We start from the raw sequence: 12,616 nt of genomic DNA, 5'->3' as shown, positions 1-12,616 counted from the left end.
GAGGTTGAGGATGGTGTTGGCAGTCATTAGGCTGCCTGCACTTGGGCTTCCAAGTTTACTAGCACTGGTTCAGGTAAATTGGTGTTAATGGTGAAAAAAATCACTAGTATGAAGGAGGCCTTAATGTCTAACTCTGTAGAATGCAGATTGTGGCACTGTCATCTGTTAAGTTTTTCTTTAGGCTTTGAACAACTGACCTGCAGTGCATTTCACTGAAGGATCAAAGCTTTTGATAAGCATTGTGGGCTAGGTAAGAATTATTTATTGAAGACTGATAGATGAAACGGTGACACAGGGAAGTTGTGACTTATCCTGGGTGATGTAGTAGTAAAGACAGGAATAAAGATCACACCTTGAATCCAGTTCTGTGATTTAAACAGTGGACCCTGCTCCGTCCTTGGGACTTTCATATTGGGTAAAAGTGCATCATGAGTGTAAGAATTATCTGCAAGGGACAAACTGTTTGGAGTCCTGAAATAAGGGTGTACTGGAAGTATCGCTGGCTAACCTCAACTGTGACTTAATTTGAAGACAGTCTAGGATTACTGCACAAATCAACTGATCTGTACTCCCTCCAGCCATCAGAATACCTGCTTCTATAATGTTGGCTATTAGTTCTCTTTTTCCATACTCTTTGGAACAATTTTTTGTTCCTCTGACATGGCTACATCTTACATTATATTTTGTGCAGCAGGTCAGGGTGGAAGGATTGGTATGGCAAAAAGAAGAGTTAGTCAATTACACACATTAGGCCAAATCCTCAGCTGGTGTAAACTAAAATAACTCAATTGAAGTCCATGGAGCTGTGTTATACCAGCTGAAGATCTGGCTCACTAAGTAGGACAAAAATAGGATTCCCTTCCTCCCCCCCTTCCCGTCCCCCCCTGAAAAGCAGTCTTCATTCTTCCTTAAAAGCATCACCGCCTATAATAAAAGCAATGGAAAGATATATATCTGGCCCTTTACGAGTAGTATGTTTTTTATTACATCACGTTCATACTGAAAAGATTTAATTGTAAGATGGGGAGTGGTCATTGTGTTCAGATAAAAAGGCCTATTTACAAAGATGTTTACTTTACAGTTTTACACAAGACATGATTCTTCAGAACATACAAAGTATCAAATCACAGACCTAGGTCTAGCACTTGCCTGTAACTATAGGTTAAACCAAAAGGAAATCTACAGCAACCATTAGACTAAAAATGCCACAACGTACATAAAACATTGTGTCCTGCAATTACAAGTGTATAAATGACTTCACATCAGTCGTGATTTAATGGATTAGAGATTCTCTATATTTCTTTCTTCTTGAGTATTAGTGGACCCACATTATCGCCTGTCAATTCATTGTGTTTGTTGTGAGAGCCATCACAGACAGGGAACTGGAAAAGACAAGAATGATTAGTGTATTTACTGTACAGCTTTTGTGGTTAGTAAGAGCTCTGCAAGCAACTAAAACAAGTGATGGTCGTTTGTGTAGAGGATAATCCATATTGTTGGAATGAGATCAAAACTCCAACTCAAATGACAACAAAAAAGCCTATAGGTCAGAAATGCTCAGAGTGTAACTTAAGAAAGTGGTTCCCAAACTGGGGTTCGTGAAATGTTACAGGGGGTTCTTGGGGAAAAAATTCCCTAAAGGAGGACAGAGTTGTCCCTAGGAACCCCAGGCAGCAGCCCGGAGCCCCTGGACTTCCAAGAGCTAAGCAGATCAAAGCAAGCATATCTATCACACTGAGGAGGATTCAAGACTCCTTATAAGAAATGGAAAGGGAGGTGGATTTTTTTTGCTGTTTTTAAAATTAAATAGGCAGCTAGTATTTGTTTTAAAAATTATTATGAAGAACAACGTTAAATTTTGTTGTAATGTGTTTTTGCCTGGACTGCTCAAGACCTGAATGCTTATGTAGGAAGAACTCCTCAGCTACGAAAGTGAGATCTTGGGAGAGTGTTGCTGTTTTCATAATGTAATAAAAATACTGTAATGATAAATAAATTAATAATGTGTAATAAGCATGTCATAAAAACAAATTTTATATTTCCAAGATCCGTGCTTTTATAATTTTATACTCAGGTAAAGGAGAAAATCCCTGGAAATATTCATTTTTAGGAGGGGGTTCGTGAGACTTGACATTTTAGTGAAAGGGGTTCACAGGTTGTTAAAAGTTTGGGAACCACTGCTTAAGAACCAAATGCAACACATCCTCCCCTAAATGAGAGCTGTTGCCACTCCTTCGATGAAGCTAAAGGATAAGGGACAATGTGACCCAGCTGCAGATTTGATTCTGACCAATAAGTAGCAATTAATCTTAATTTCTCAGAGGAGATAGGGATACAAGATTATGATTGTGTTGTATATTTAATAGACAAGTTAAAAGTCCTTTCACTTCCAGCCAGTTAACAAAGTAGCTCTCAGAATTAAAGTCTGGGCAGCTTTAGACTAGATACCCTTTTTCTGCACAGTACAGGAAGTCCTCACTTAACGTTGTAGTTATGTTCCTGAAAAATGCAACTTTAAGTGAAAGAATGTTAAACGAATCCAATTGTCCCGTAAGATTTAATGTAAATGCGGGAGGTTAGGTTCCAAGGAAACTTTTTTGGGGCAGACAAAAGGCATTATACTGGATACTGTACAGTACTGTACTGTGGTTGGGAAGTGCCCCTGGCTTATCCCACACAGATACAGCCTGCTGCAGGCAAAGACACTAGAAAGCACCTTTGCAGCAGCAGCGGCAGCTTCCCCCGAGAACAGGCTCGGATTTTGCCGGGAATGCTCCAGGCCCGCCTCTTCCTGTCCCCGCTCCACTCCAGGCCGCCCCTCTTCCCACCCCCCCCCCCTTCCCACTCTCACTCCACCTCCTCTCTGGAGCACGCCACATCCCTCCTCCCACAAAGTCCTAAGCGCTGCCAAACAGCCTTAGGATTTTCTGGGAGGGAGGCGAAGGAGTGGAGACGCGGGGCTTCCCTACTCCTCCCCCTCCCTCCCAGCACTTCGTGCTTAGGACTTTCTGGGAGGGAGGGGCAGGAGCGGGGAAGCCCTGCATCTCCGCTCCTCCCCCTCCCTCCCAGAAAGTCCTAAGCGCCGCCAAACAGTTGGCGGTGGGGGGAGCGGCGGAGGCAGAGAAGCGGAACTTGTGCAATGCTCCCTTGTAAAGTCGTTGCTCTTCCACAGAATCTTACAAGTAGGCAGCCAAACGACGTTATAAGGGAGCATTGCACAACTTTAAACGAGCATGTTCCCTAATTGAGCAGGGATGTAACGCTGAAACAATGTTAAGTGGGACAACGTTAAATAAGGAGTTACTGTATACATACCCATTTAAATGTGCCAAAGACAGCATGTTGCATCAGGGTGGAGTTTAAGAGCATTTTACAAAGAATTTTTTTTTAAGTTTGCTGCTATTGTTCTTTTCCAACATCCTAGCAATCCCTATCTTCCCTATATGGCACTGGTCAGTCAGAAGACTGCTGCTGCTGAGGAATTAAACTCCATACAGAAGCATAAAGCATTAAGAACATCTGTTCCGAGCTACAAAGTGTATTTAAAAAAAAAAATAAAGCTTTCTCCATGACAAAATAGCCCAATGGAGGAGCAGCTAAATCCAGAGGCACCCAATGTACTTTAAGGTTCATTCCAGAGCTGGTCAAGTTTTGATGAAACCTTTTCCCCCACACCACCATTGGAAAATGCTGTTTCATCTAAACGTTTTGTATAAAAGGATCTGTTTTAACAAAACATTCCATTGGGAAAGTTTCATAGGTCCAGGATTGTGCACAGTACAGACCATCATGTGGCTTGTAGGTTTCTAAGCTCTCCTGCATAGGTTTAGAGTGGAGAAAAAGAACTGCACAACTCTTAGAGAACCCATGAACCTGTCCAGCCTCAGGGTGGGAGTAATGTGCTCCAATTCACAGAAAGCAGAACTGACAATAAGAAGTTAACTGCATAGCCCTATGGCATTGCTATAAAGCACCTTACCGTCTTAGAACGCCAACACCTGCAGTAAGCTGCTTTAGTGAGGCACAGATCTTCAATGTTTATTTCATTTACTACTTTGGGATTTTCCTTCTGGATCTTGAGGTTAATCAAGCTATCCTTCTGCTGTTTCTTCTTGGGGAGGAATGGACGAAGAGCCAGGTATCCAAGAAGTGCCAGGACCCCCAGGAACGGCAATAACCGCAGCCATTCTGAAACTAAAGAACACACTAGACTTTTATATAGAGCACTAGGGTTGTGAACTGATTTCAGCATCAGTTACACTCAAATGGCACAGAAGCAGCTCTTCCTATTTGATTTAGAATGAGTAGGGCATGGAGGCTAACAGATGGAGTGGACTAGTGAAGAGAGACTGGAAAATAGAGGAGGTGCACATAGGTTTCTGGAGACAGAATAAAGGGTAAACTCCTGGCTCCAGAGAAGTCCAGAGCAAAACTCCCATTGATCTCAATGGGGCCAGATTCTCACTCATAGTTTAAGACTGATGCAGTAGAGGAAGGGGAAATCAGTGTAGAGATCCAAACCATGATTCACACTAAACAAAGGCTCCCTAATGCTTTACCTGCTCACTCAAATTACCTTTTGGATCATTTTCTAACAAATATAAGAGGAACTGCTAACAATATGTGTTGTTTGTTAGAAAACGGCCAGAGGCTAATTTGAGTGAGCATTCTTAAGGGTTCTTCTTTGAGTGTGAATCCTATTTTGGATCTCTCCATTGATTCCTCTTCTACACTGCATCAGGCTTAAACTTCTACATACATGTGCATGTATAGGTTAAGGTTGCCTAAGATTTTCTATCACCCTGTGTTTTCAATTACTTATAACTTCAGCAAATTTTAACCATTGGGTCTGAAGTTTTTCCATGGCTGGTGTTATCTTCAGGTTGAAATCTTAAAAAAAATCAGTGGAAATGGTACAACCATTTCTAAGAAGGAAGTTAATGGGGGAAAAAAAGTCGTTTTGCCAATGTTTATTTATTTTTATTTTTTTTTAAGAGCTCTAGGGCCTCAAGACTTTGGAGCAGGATATTACCATTTGGCAGACAGAGGCTCTTGAAACCAGACAGGTCTCTTTTGCTGTCCCCACGAAAACCCATCTGGATTTGGCCAAGTAAACATATATAAGCCACAGAAAATTGCCACTTGAGCATACACTGAAGAACTTGTTTTAAGTTTCCTCCTGAATTTCCTCAATATTCTATTTGCGCTAAGTATGCTCTCAAGACCCACTTACCCTCTTGCATCATTCTAAAGCATCCACGTATACCAGTAAAATGGGGGTATATATTAACCTTTACAAGACATATACAGGAGCAGAGCCTCAAGTGGTGTAAATTGTCATTGCTCCATTGACTTCAATAGAACCTGCTAAGGTGCTTCCCCTCAGACTCTGAGGAAATGAGCTATGCGGAAGCAGAATATTAATTCTAGGTTATTTGGATTTACACTTTAATCCTCAAAGAGGGAAGTACGCTTAAAATATTTTTTTAAATAAAGAGAATTTTTGAATAGGCTGGTCATGGAGCCCAAACTATTACATAAACTACTTGTAAAAAGACAGTACCCAATTATCTTGCTGTTTGCATTCAAACCAAGTTCCTCTTTAAATGGGCTTAGGGCCAAAATATAGCTAGATGTGTTCTACAGTTTGTGTTTCAAGATTAAAAGAAGGGAAATGTAATATAGCAAACCGAAGATGAGAAGTATTTTTTGTCCTAAAAGCTTCAAGTAACCCAAAAAGATGCAGCAGGTTTTTTTATTCTGTACAACAGGGTTGCATTTGTGGAAAACAGATTATTAAAAGAAAAGAACATGCATATGTACTTTCACAACTCCGAATGCCATGCCTCTTCTGAAATGAATTCTGTTTGGGAAAGTATGTAACATAATGAAAGTGCTGCATGGTGATATTTATTCACTCTTTATTCATTTCTTAGCCATTGAAGTAAAAGCCCTCCTTAATGTATGCTACCTGGGAGAATGACAATGAGCATTTAAAGCACCATGGCTTGTGTGAAAGAGGCATATAAACTGCCAAAGGGAGAAGTACCCAACTTCAGTATAGAATTTTGACTGGAAGCACAGTCTTTCTGCAACTCCAACTGCAAGAGTCACTCTTAGTTTGCTTTCTCATAGAATTTGCTAACATCAGCTCCTGCAATACTATCTAGAAATTTCTGTTACCTCTGACTTTTCCCATTGTCCCACACTCAAAAAAACTTTTGAGTTCTCCACAGTACTAAATTCTGAAGTATTCACAGTAATATCTGTAAATGTTGTAGAGTATTATATGTCCTAGACACCAGTTGCTGATAGCTTGTCTGTTCTTGTCATTAGCATCAGTGACAGCTATGTGAAGTCTTGAGTACCCTCATTTTGCAGGGAAATCGGCAGAAGAACTGAGTGAATCTTTGTTTAAAATCCAAATTTGCATTAATATTTCAGTAGAGAAGTCTCTTTCCAGTCAGCTTGTCCAGAGCTGAATTGCATCAGAAGGTCTAATCCTGCAAGGTGTAGAGCATCCAATTCTGACTGACCCAGTGGGAGTTGGGTGCCCAGAACCTCAAAGGACTGGGCTCAGAGTATGTATGGCAAGAACCAATGACCTAGCTGGAGAAGCAAACCTCTCAAGTGTATCTAATTAAAGTAGGGTGACCAGATGTCCCGATTTTATAGGGACAGTCCCGATTTTTGGGGGCTTTTTCTTATATAGGTACCTATTACCCCCCACCCGCGTCCCGATTTTTCACACTTGCTATCTGGTCACCCTAGATTAAAGTAGTGGTACCTTGTGGACTCAACCACTGTTCCAGGATAATCTGGCATAACCTCCCCTATTCTTTCAATCGCCAATAGCAGAAACAATGCATCCTGAAAATAAGGTCTCAAGAACTTTCTTAGGAAGTAAGTGATCCTGTGATCAGGTTTTGCAGATAGGAATTATGCCTTAACCATGTTGTGTGCTGACACAGGAGGTGTTACACATACGACACAATGCTGTATGGAAAGCTTTTGTTCCAGCACATGAAGATTCGGAAATCAAACCACCACTTAAAGGATTTTAATACATTTTTTAACTTGTGAAGGTACATTTAGTGAGAATGCAATTAACATAAGAAAAGATTCTCTCCCCTGAAATAATTTTTCAAGTCACATATTCAGTAGACCCACTAGCAGAGAAGGTGAGTTACCTGGCCTCCCCAAATCTGTAAGATCTTCTCAGAGCTCCAAGACAGATAAGATGCACACTTGGGAGCACTACAGACCAAAGTAGGTCACTTACAAAACATGTAGCACACTTAATAAGACTAAACACACAGGGAGAAGAAGGGCCTCATCTAAAAATACCATTAGAATCAAATGGCATTAAATAGATTTTTGAATAGTGATTGACATCTTAACATAGCACGGAGAACCTCAAGCCAAGCTCAAAGACATAATAGCTGATCTGGTAGGCATGACTGAGGAACAAAGTCTCAGCCCACCTGGGTACAAACCCACAGAGAGGAGAAACAGAGAGAAGACACGTAACAACCAGAATAGGAAGCCGTTATTTATTATTTGTACTGTGGTAGCAAAATGCACAGGGTTTTTAGCTTCACTAGCCAATGACTTCTGCAGTATATTTACATGGGACCTGGAGGCTTTCCAGCGAATCAAAACAAAGTTGACTCATGATACAAAATATTGCCACAGAACTTCCACGGGGATACCCTTTGATATGGCTTGAAAAATTGACATTTCAAATTTGAGCTCATGCAAATAATGTCTTTCTGAGCCTACAAACAGCTCCCCTGCCTCTGTGGCTACACCTAGCTTTCTGAAGCAGATCCAACAAAATTAACAAAATTCTGCTCACTGATGCTATGCGGAATTCTGTGGACAACACAAACATAAGAATCAAGCCAATTTCACAGTGCTATTGCTTGGGAATGCTGAGCATCAGGGCAAATCACTGGAGCTATTTCTGAGGGCACCCAAAAATAGAGGGTGGGAAAGGGGTAGAGTAACAAAGACAAATCTCTGTACCTCAAAAGAACACAAGAGAAGGGAAGGGAGTGAGTCAATCAGTGAGTCAATCAGAAAGGGGTGAGTCTTCAAACTTACACTTCTACTAACCAATGACCAATCCAAAAAGTGGAGTCCCTGGAGAGTGTCTAGGAGTAACTCTCGCCCAAGAAGCTGGGGCATAGGCCCCTTACCAGGGTGTTGCCCCTCTCCCTATTTTTCCCCTTGCCAGTTTCTGGGAAGTAGATGTCCACTCATTTTTTTCATACTCACACTTTAAGTTCCCTGATAGTAACAAGACCTTTATTAGATGTAAACAGAAAGGGAACCCTGACAGTGACAGCCTAATTCAAGTGAATGGCCACAGCGTACATTGAAGCTTCCTGCAGCTGATATTCTGTCCTCTCCCTCTCATTTGGAAAAGAAAAAAAAAATCAGGTGGAAGGAGTTTGTCAGCTAGAGTGGTTCTTTAATACAAAACTGATGTTCATAGAAAAACTGAGCAGTAGAGGTAGCTTTGTTGCATTTTTTAATTACTTTCTAATATCAGCGACAAAGAGTCCTGTGGCACCTTATAGAGTAACAGAAGTATTGGAGCATAAGCTTTCGTAGGTGAATACGTCTGACGAAGTGGGTATTCACCCACAAAAGCTTATGCTCCAATACTTCTGTTAGTCTATAAGGTGCCACAGGACTCTGTCACTTTTTACAGATCCTAACATGTCTACCCCTCTGATACTTTCTAATATCAGTTTCAAAAACTAAATTATGTATGCACTTGTAGGTGCTTACTTACTACTGTAATTATTACACCACTTTCTATTCCAACTGGCTACAGAGCAGCTCATCAGTAAGTTAAAACACTAAATGTGTATGAACGATCCACCATTCAGCATGCAACGTGCTATTGCATTAGGATTTTCAGTGACTCCAGGCTCTATGCAAATTCAGAAGTTACTTCCTGAATTACATTCTCCTCAAAGTTAACTAGCAGGGGGCTTTTTCTAACAGATGATTGTACTGCTTCCTGTTTTTACAGATTCAGTCAACGAGTTCTCACTTCCACGCACTCTAAACACAAAAAACCTCTAATTTCAGATTCCCACTAGATAACTCAGCAAGTTAGGTGGAGCAGGAAGAACAGATAGTCCTGTCAGTGTTGGATCACAGTTTAATAAATTAAGAAACCCCAAATCCCCTATTAGATCCACATGCAGCTTGTCACACTACTATGTAAGATGACAAGGTCAGAGATTCACTCAAGTGGTCTGTGGAGGCTACTTCTCAATGTGCCCCTGACGTCTCTATTCCCTCCCTGTCACCCCACACACTCTTTCACAGCAACTACAGGAGCATATATTCTGAACAGAGGTGGCTCAAACATTTGTAAGAGAGGCTTCATAAAAGTGGCCTCTTCCTGTATGGGATTCTGCTTAGGTTCTAACATTGTACCTATGGCCCTCCACTGAAAAATTAAAATATAATCAGTATGTAATTCCTACAGGGAATTTGACGCTTACCTTACCTCACTCACGAACATGTCATTTTGATGTACAGATAAAGGTTGTCTATATATTGTATATATTTATACTGCCAGCATAAAAAGCATGATCATCATGAGACAGTACTGTACACTTCAGCATGACAGATGTGAACAAACACACAGGAATGGGGGGGAAGAGGCAGCCACGGCAAGAAAGTAAGAGGTAGAGACTTTTGAACATTAAGGGTGTGACAATACTAGAAGGAAGTGTCTGAAACCCAATTCCAAACATTGTTCCCTTCCTCCCTGCTAACCCTTGATGCTTGTACTTTCGGTGAATTGTGGTTCTGTATATTGTATTGAGTATAGTTTGTCCTGTCAACATAAGCCATCAGAGAGTGGCCATGACTGACATCAGATCTCAAAAAATGGTTCAGTTTCTAGCGTAGAGGGGGCCCAGGATTTTTATCAACCAGTATGTAAGATGCTGCTCTCCACCCTGTGTTTTCCCCCTCTTTCTCTGTGATTGATAAGGTAAGAGCTTTTACTTGGAAACAGTTTTTCCTAATTAAACTTAGGGATGCAAAAGAAGAAAAGTTCTAATAGCCAAATATTATTTTAGAGCCAACCCTGATTCTGGAATCAGGCTTGCTTTTGCTTGAGACTACAAGATCGACACTCAAACAAATGTGTGCTTAGTGAGTATGGTGCATAGCACAGGTCCCGGATCCTTGATTGATGGCCAAGTAGATGCTCACTCAGTACAAATAATATTTTTAAATTACTTCCCTTCTTTCACAGCCAGGAAACAAACTAAATCAAAGTTTGTAAATTTTCATTTGAGGCTGCCAAAGAACATTCATTCTTTTTCATTTATAGTAGTAAATATTAGTAATAAATAAAATTTTAACTCTACACTTCTGTGCTGTATAGTCATCTTTCATTGACCATAATTCATTTGATATGTTCTATAATATCTCCTTCCTTGTCTTGAATTTGAGCTGTTACTGTGTGAATACTTTGAGTTACACTGCATAATATTCAAGGCAATGATCTTGTCTACAAATGTTTTGTAAAATGGTAAACACAACTACAACAATTATATAAATGTTGTGATGATTTTATTATTGTAGTACCTACAATGCTAACAACTAATCACTAGTGCCTACTAGCTACCAGTGCTAGCCGCTTCCCAGACATTCAAGATGGGACAAACCCTTCTCCTAGGTGCTCATGACTTAAGGACAGACAGAAAAGTAGGCAGGTTAGGGACAGGAGAACAACAAACAGGGACTGTAATACAATACAAAGAGTAGCAAATGTCCTAGAAAATGCTTGTATATTTAATCTGCTTTGTACAAAATATGGTTGTATTAGTATACTGTAATCTTTTAGTTCTTAATCAGTAACTTATTGAATTACAGCTGACACAGTGCTTAGAGCAGGCACTGTCCAGAACATATAGTTTCCTGGATTGTAGAATTTAACTGTTCTGGTTTGCTGTTGGATTGTAAAGTGGTACAACTTCCTAGTGCAGACAAGTCCTTAGTCTCTAACTGCAGCCCTTCAGGAGGAAAAATTCAACAAAAGAATAAATACTTCAAGAAGTAACCAGATGTCTGTTTCACACTTCAAGGGGTTATTTTTTCAAGAGTTAGGGAAACACTTCGAAGGTGTCTTTTTAAATGAGCTCTAGTCAAAGAGCAGCATCTGCTAAAAATTAAGTGAAAATTCCTGCTGATTACTCAGTTCAAGAGCAGTTTTGGCACCATATAACCCCTGATTTGGCTGTATTCTTGTTGAGCGACTTTTTGGAAGAAGCAGGCAAACTTGTCTCATCATTAAATGATTCCATAAAGCAATGTAGTAGAGTGTGTTGCTGTATAAATTTAGTACTTCAAAACTTATTATTCAACATGCCCACATTACAGCTGCTGTTTGAATAACTTAAGGTTCTTGCCATTTGATCTAGGCGGGCAGACCCTTTTGCCCACGTGCAGCGCCACTGAAGTGAATGTAACTTTACAAGGTTAAAAGGATTTGTCAGCACAGATCAGAGCCAAAGACTTTAAAAGCATGTCAAGAAACCAAGGGTATGTCTTCACTACCGGCTGAATTGACGGGCAGCGATCAATCCAGTGGGGATCGATTTATCGCGTCTAGTCTAGCAATGTCATACTATCAATCATGTGCTGTTAGGTCAAGCTGCTGCTAAGAAAAAAAAAAAGGGGCTGTGAGCCAAGAGAATATTATTTCAAGGAGGATGCTCTTGAAAAAGACTCATTAAGTTTGTTGTGTGCCATAACACTGAAATACTTCAATCTTGCACCCATAGCATTCTTGGCTGTTTTTCTCAATTTAGTGCTATCAACATGATGCATACATTACATCTTAGAGAAAAGACATTTAAGTGTGACAATGGACACCAGCCTATTAAATACTGCAGAAATGAATCTTGTGTCCAGATTTGGAATGTTAGCCATGTATTTCTGACTGCATTTTGTATCTGCATCCATACTTTCACTATGCTTGATTGTTCAAGTGTTCATTAAATCAGTAAGTACCAGAGCAGTGAACGTACAGGACTTCTGGAATTTTTCAGCTAAGAAATTGTCACCAAATTCCTATAGCAATCACAAAGCAGTTTCCATTCTAATCCCCTCTTCTACCTATGTTCATTAGTTTCTGAAACATTCACCTTTGGGACTGACATGTCACATGACTGGCCCCTCCCAGAGGTGATAATTTATTTTATTCTAAGTTTCAAATCAATTAGCTGAAAGGATTTTGTTTAGGGTAAACAGCTCCCCTCTGCACCTCACTCTTAAAAAAAAGTTTTGATTACCTTTTTCAGAATAACTCACATGACTGAAGCTTGAAACTTCAAAGTTGGTATGCTAACTGACCTTAGTGACCAGTAAGTACTTTGCTAAGTTTTTAAAAGCTCATGTTTAATAATTATAATGTTTGAAACTGCAGGATTGAGCACTAAAAGTAGTAGTAGTGTATTCCCTTATGCTGTCAGTTGTGCACTTAAAGATAGATGTGGTGTGTATGAATATACAGGTAGACTTCACACCTCCTCAGTTACATAAATGTATGAGCTCAGATGGCTGAAGCAAGAAG

The 12,616-nt window shown here is 40.2% G+C and overlaps 1 protein-coding gene across 1 annotated transcript; it reads right to left on the bottom strand.

The window, feature by feature from the left end:
- Nucleotides 1-951: 951 nt before the first annotated feature.
- On the bottom strand, nt 952-5,243 carry CISD2 (CDGSH iron sulfur domain 2). The gene is made up of 3 exons (XM_034771421.1): nt 5,234-5,243; nt 3,980-4,194; nt 952-1,382 (listed from the first exon to the last, which is right to left on the bottom strand). Exons 1-3 carry the CDS (start codon nt 5,241-5,243, stop codon nt 1,293-1,295), a joined length of 315 nt encoding a protein of 104 aa, XP_034627312.1. The 3' UTR covers nt 952-1,292.
- Nucleotides 5,244-12,616: the final 7,373 nt, after the last annotated feature.

This window comes from Trachemys scripta, chromosome 5, assembly GCF_013100865.1.
Source record: "Trachemys scripta elegans isolate TJP31775 chromosome 5, CAS_Tse_1.0, whole genome shotgun sequence".
NCBI lineage: Eukaryota > Metazoa > Chordata > Testudines > Emydidae > Trachemys > Trachemys scripta.
Note: the sequence above shows the minus strand (reverse complement) of the source record. Positions and strands in the feature narration are given on the sequence as shown.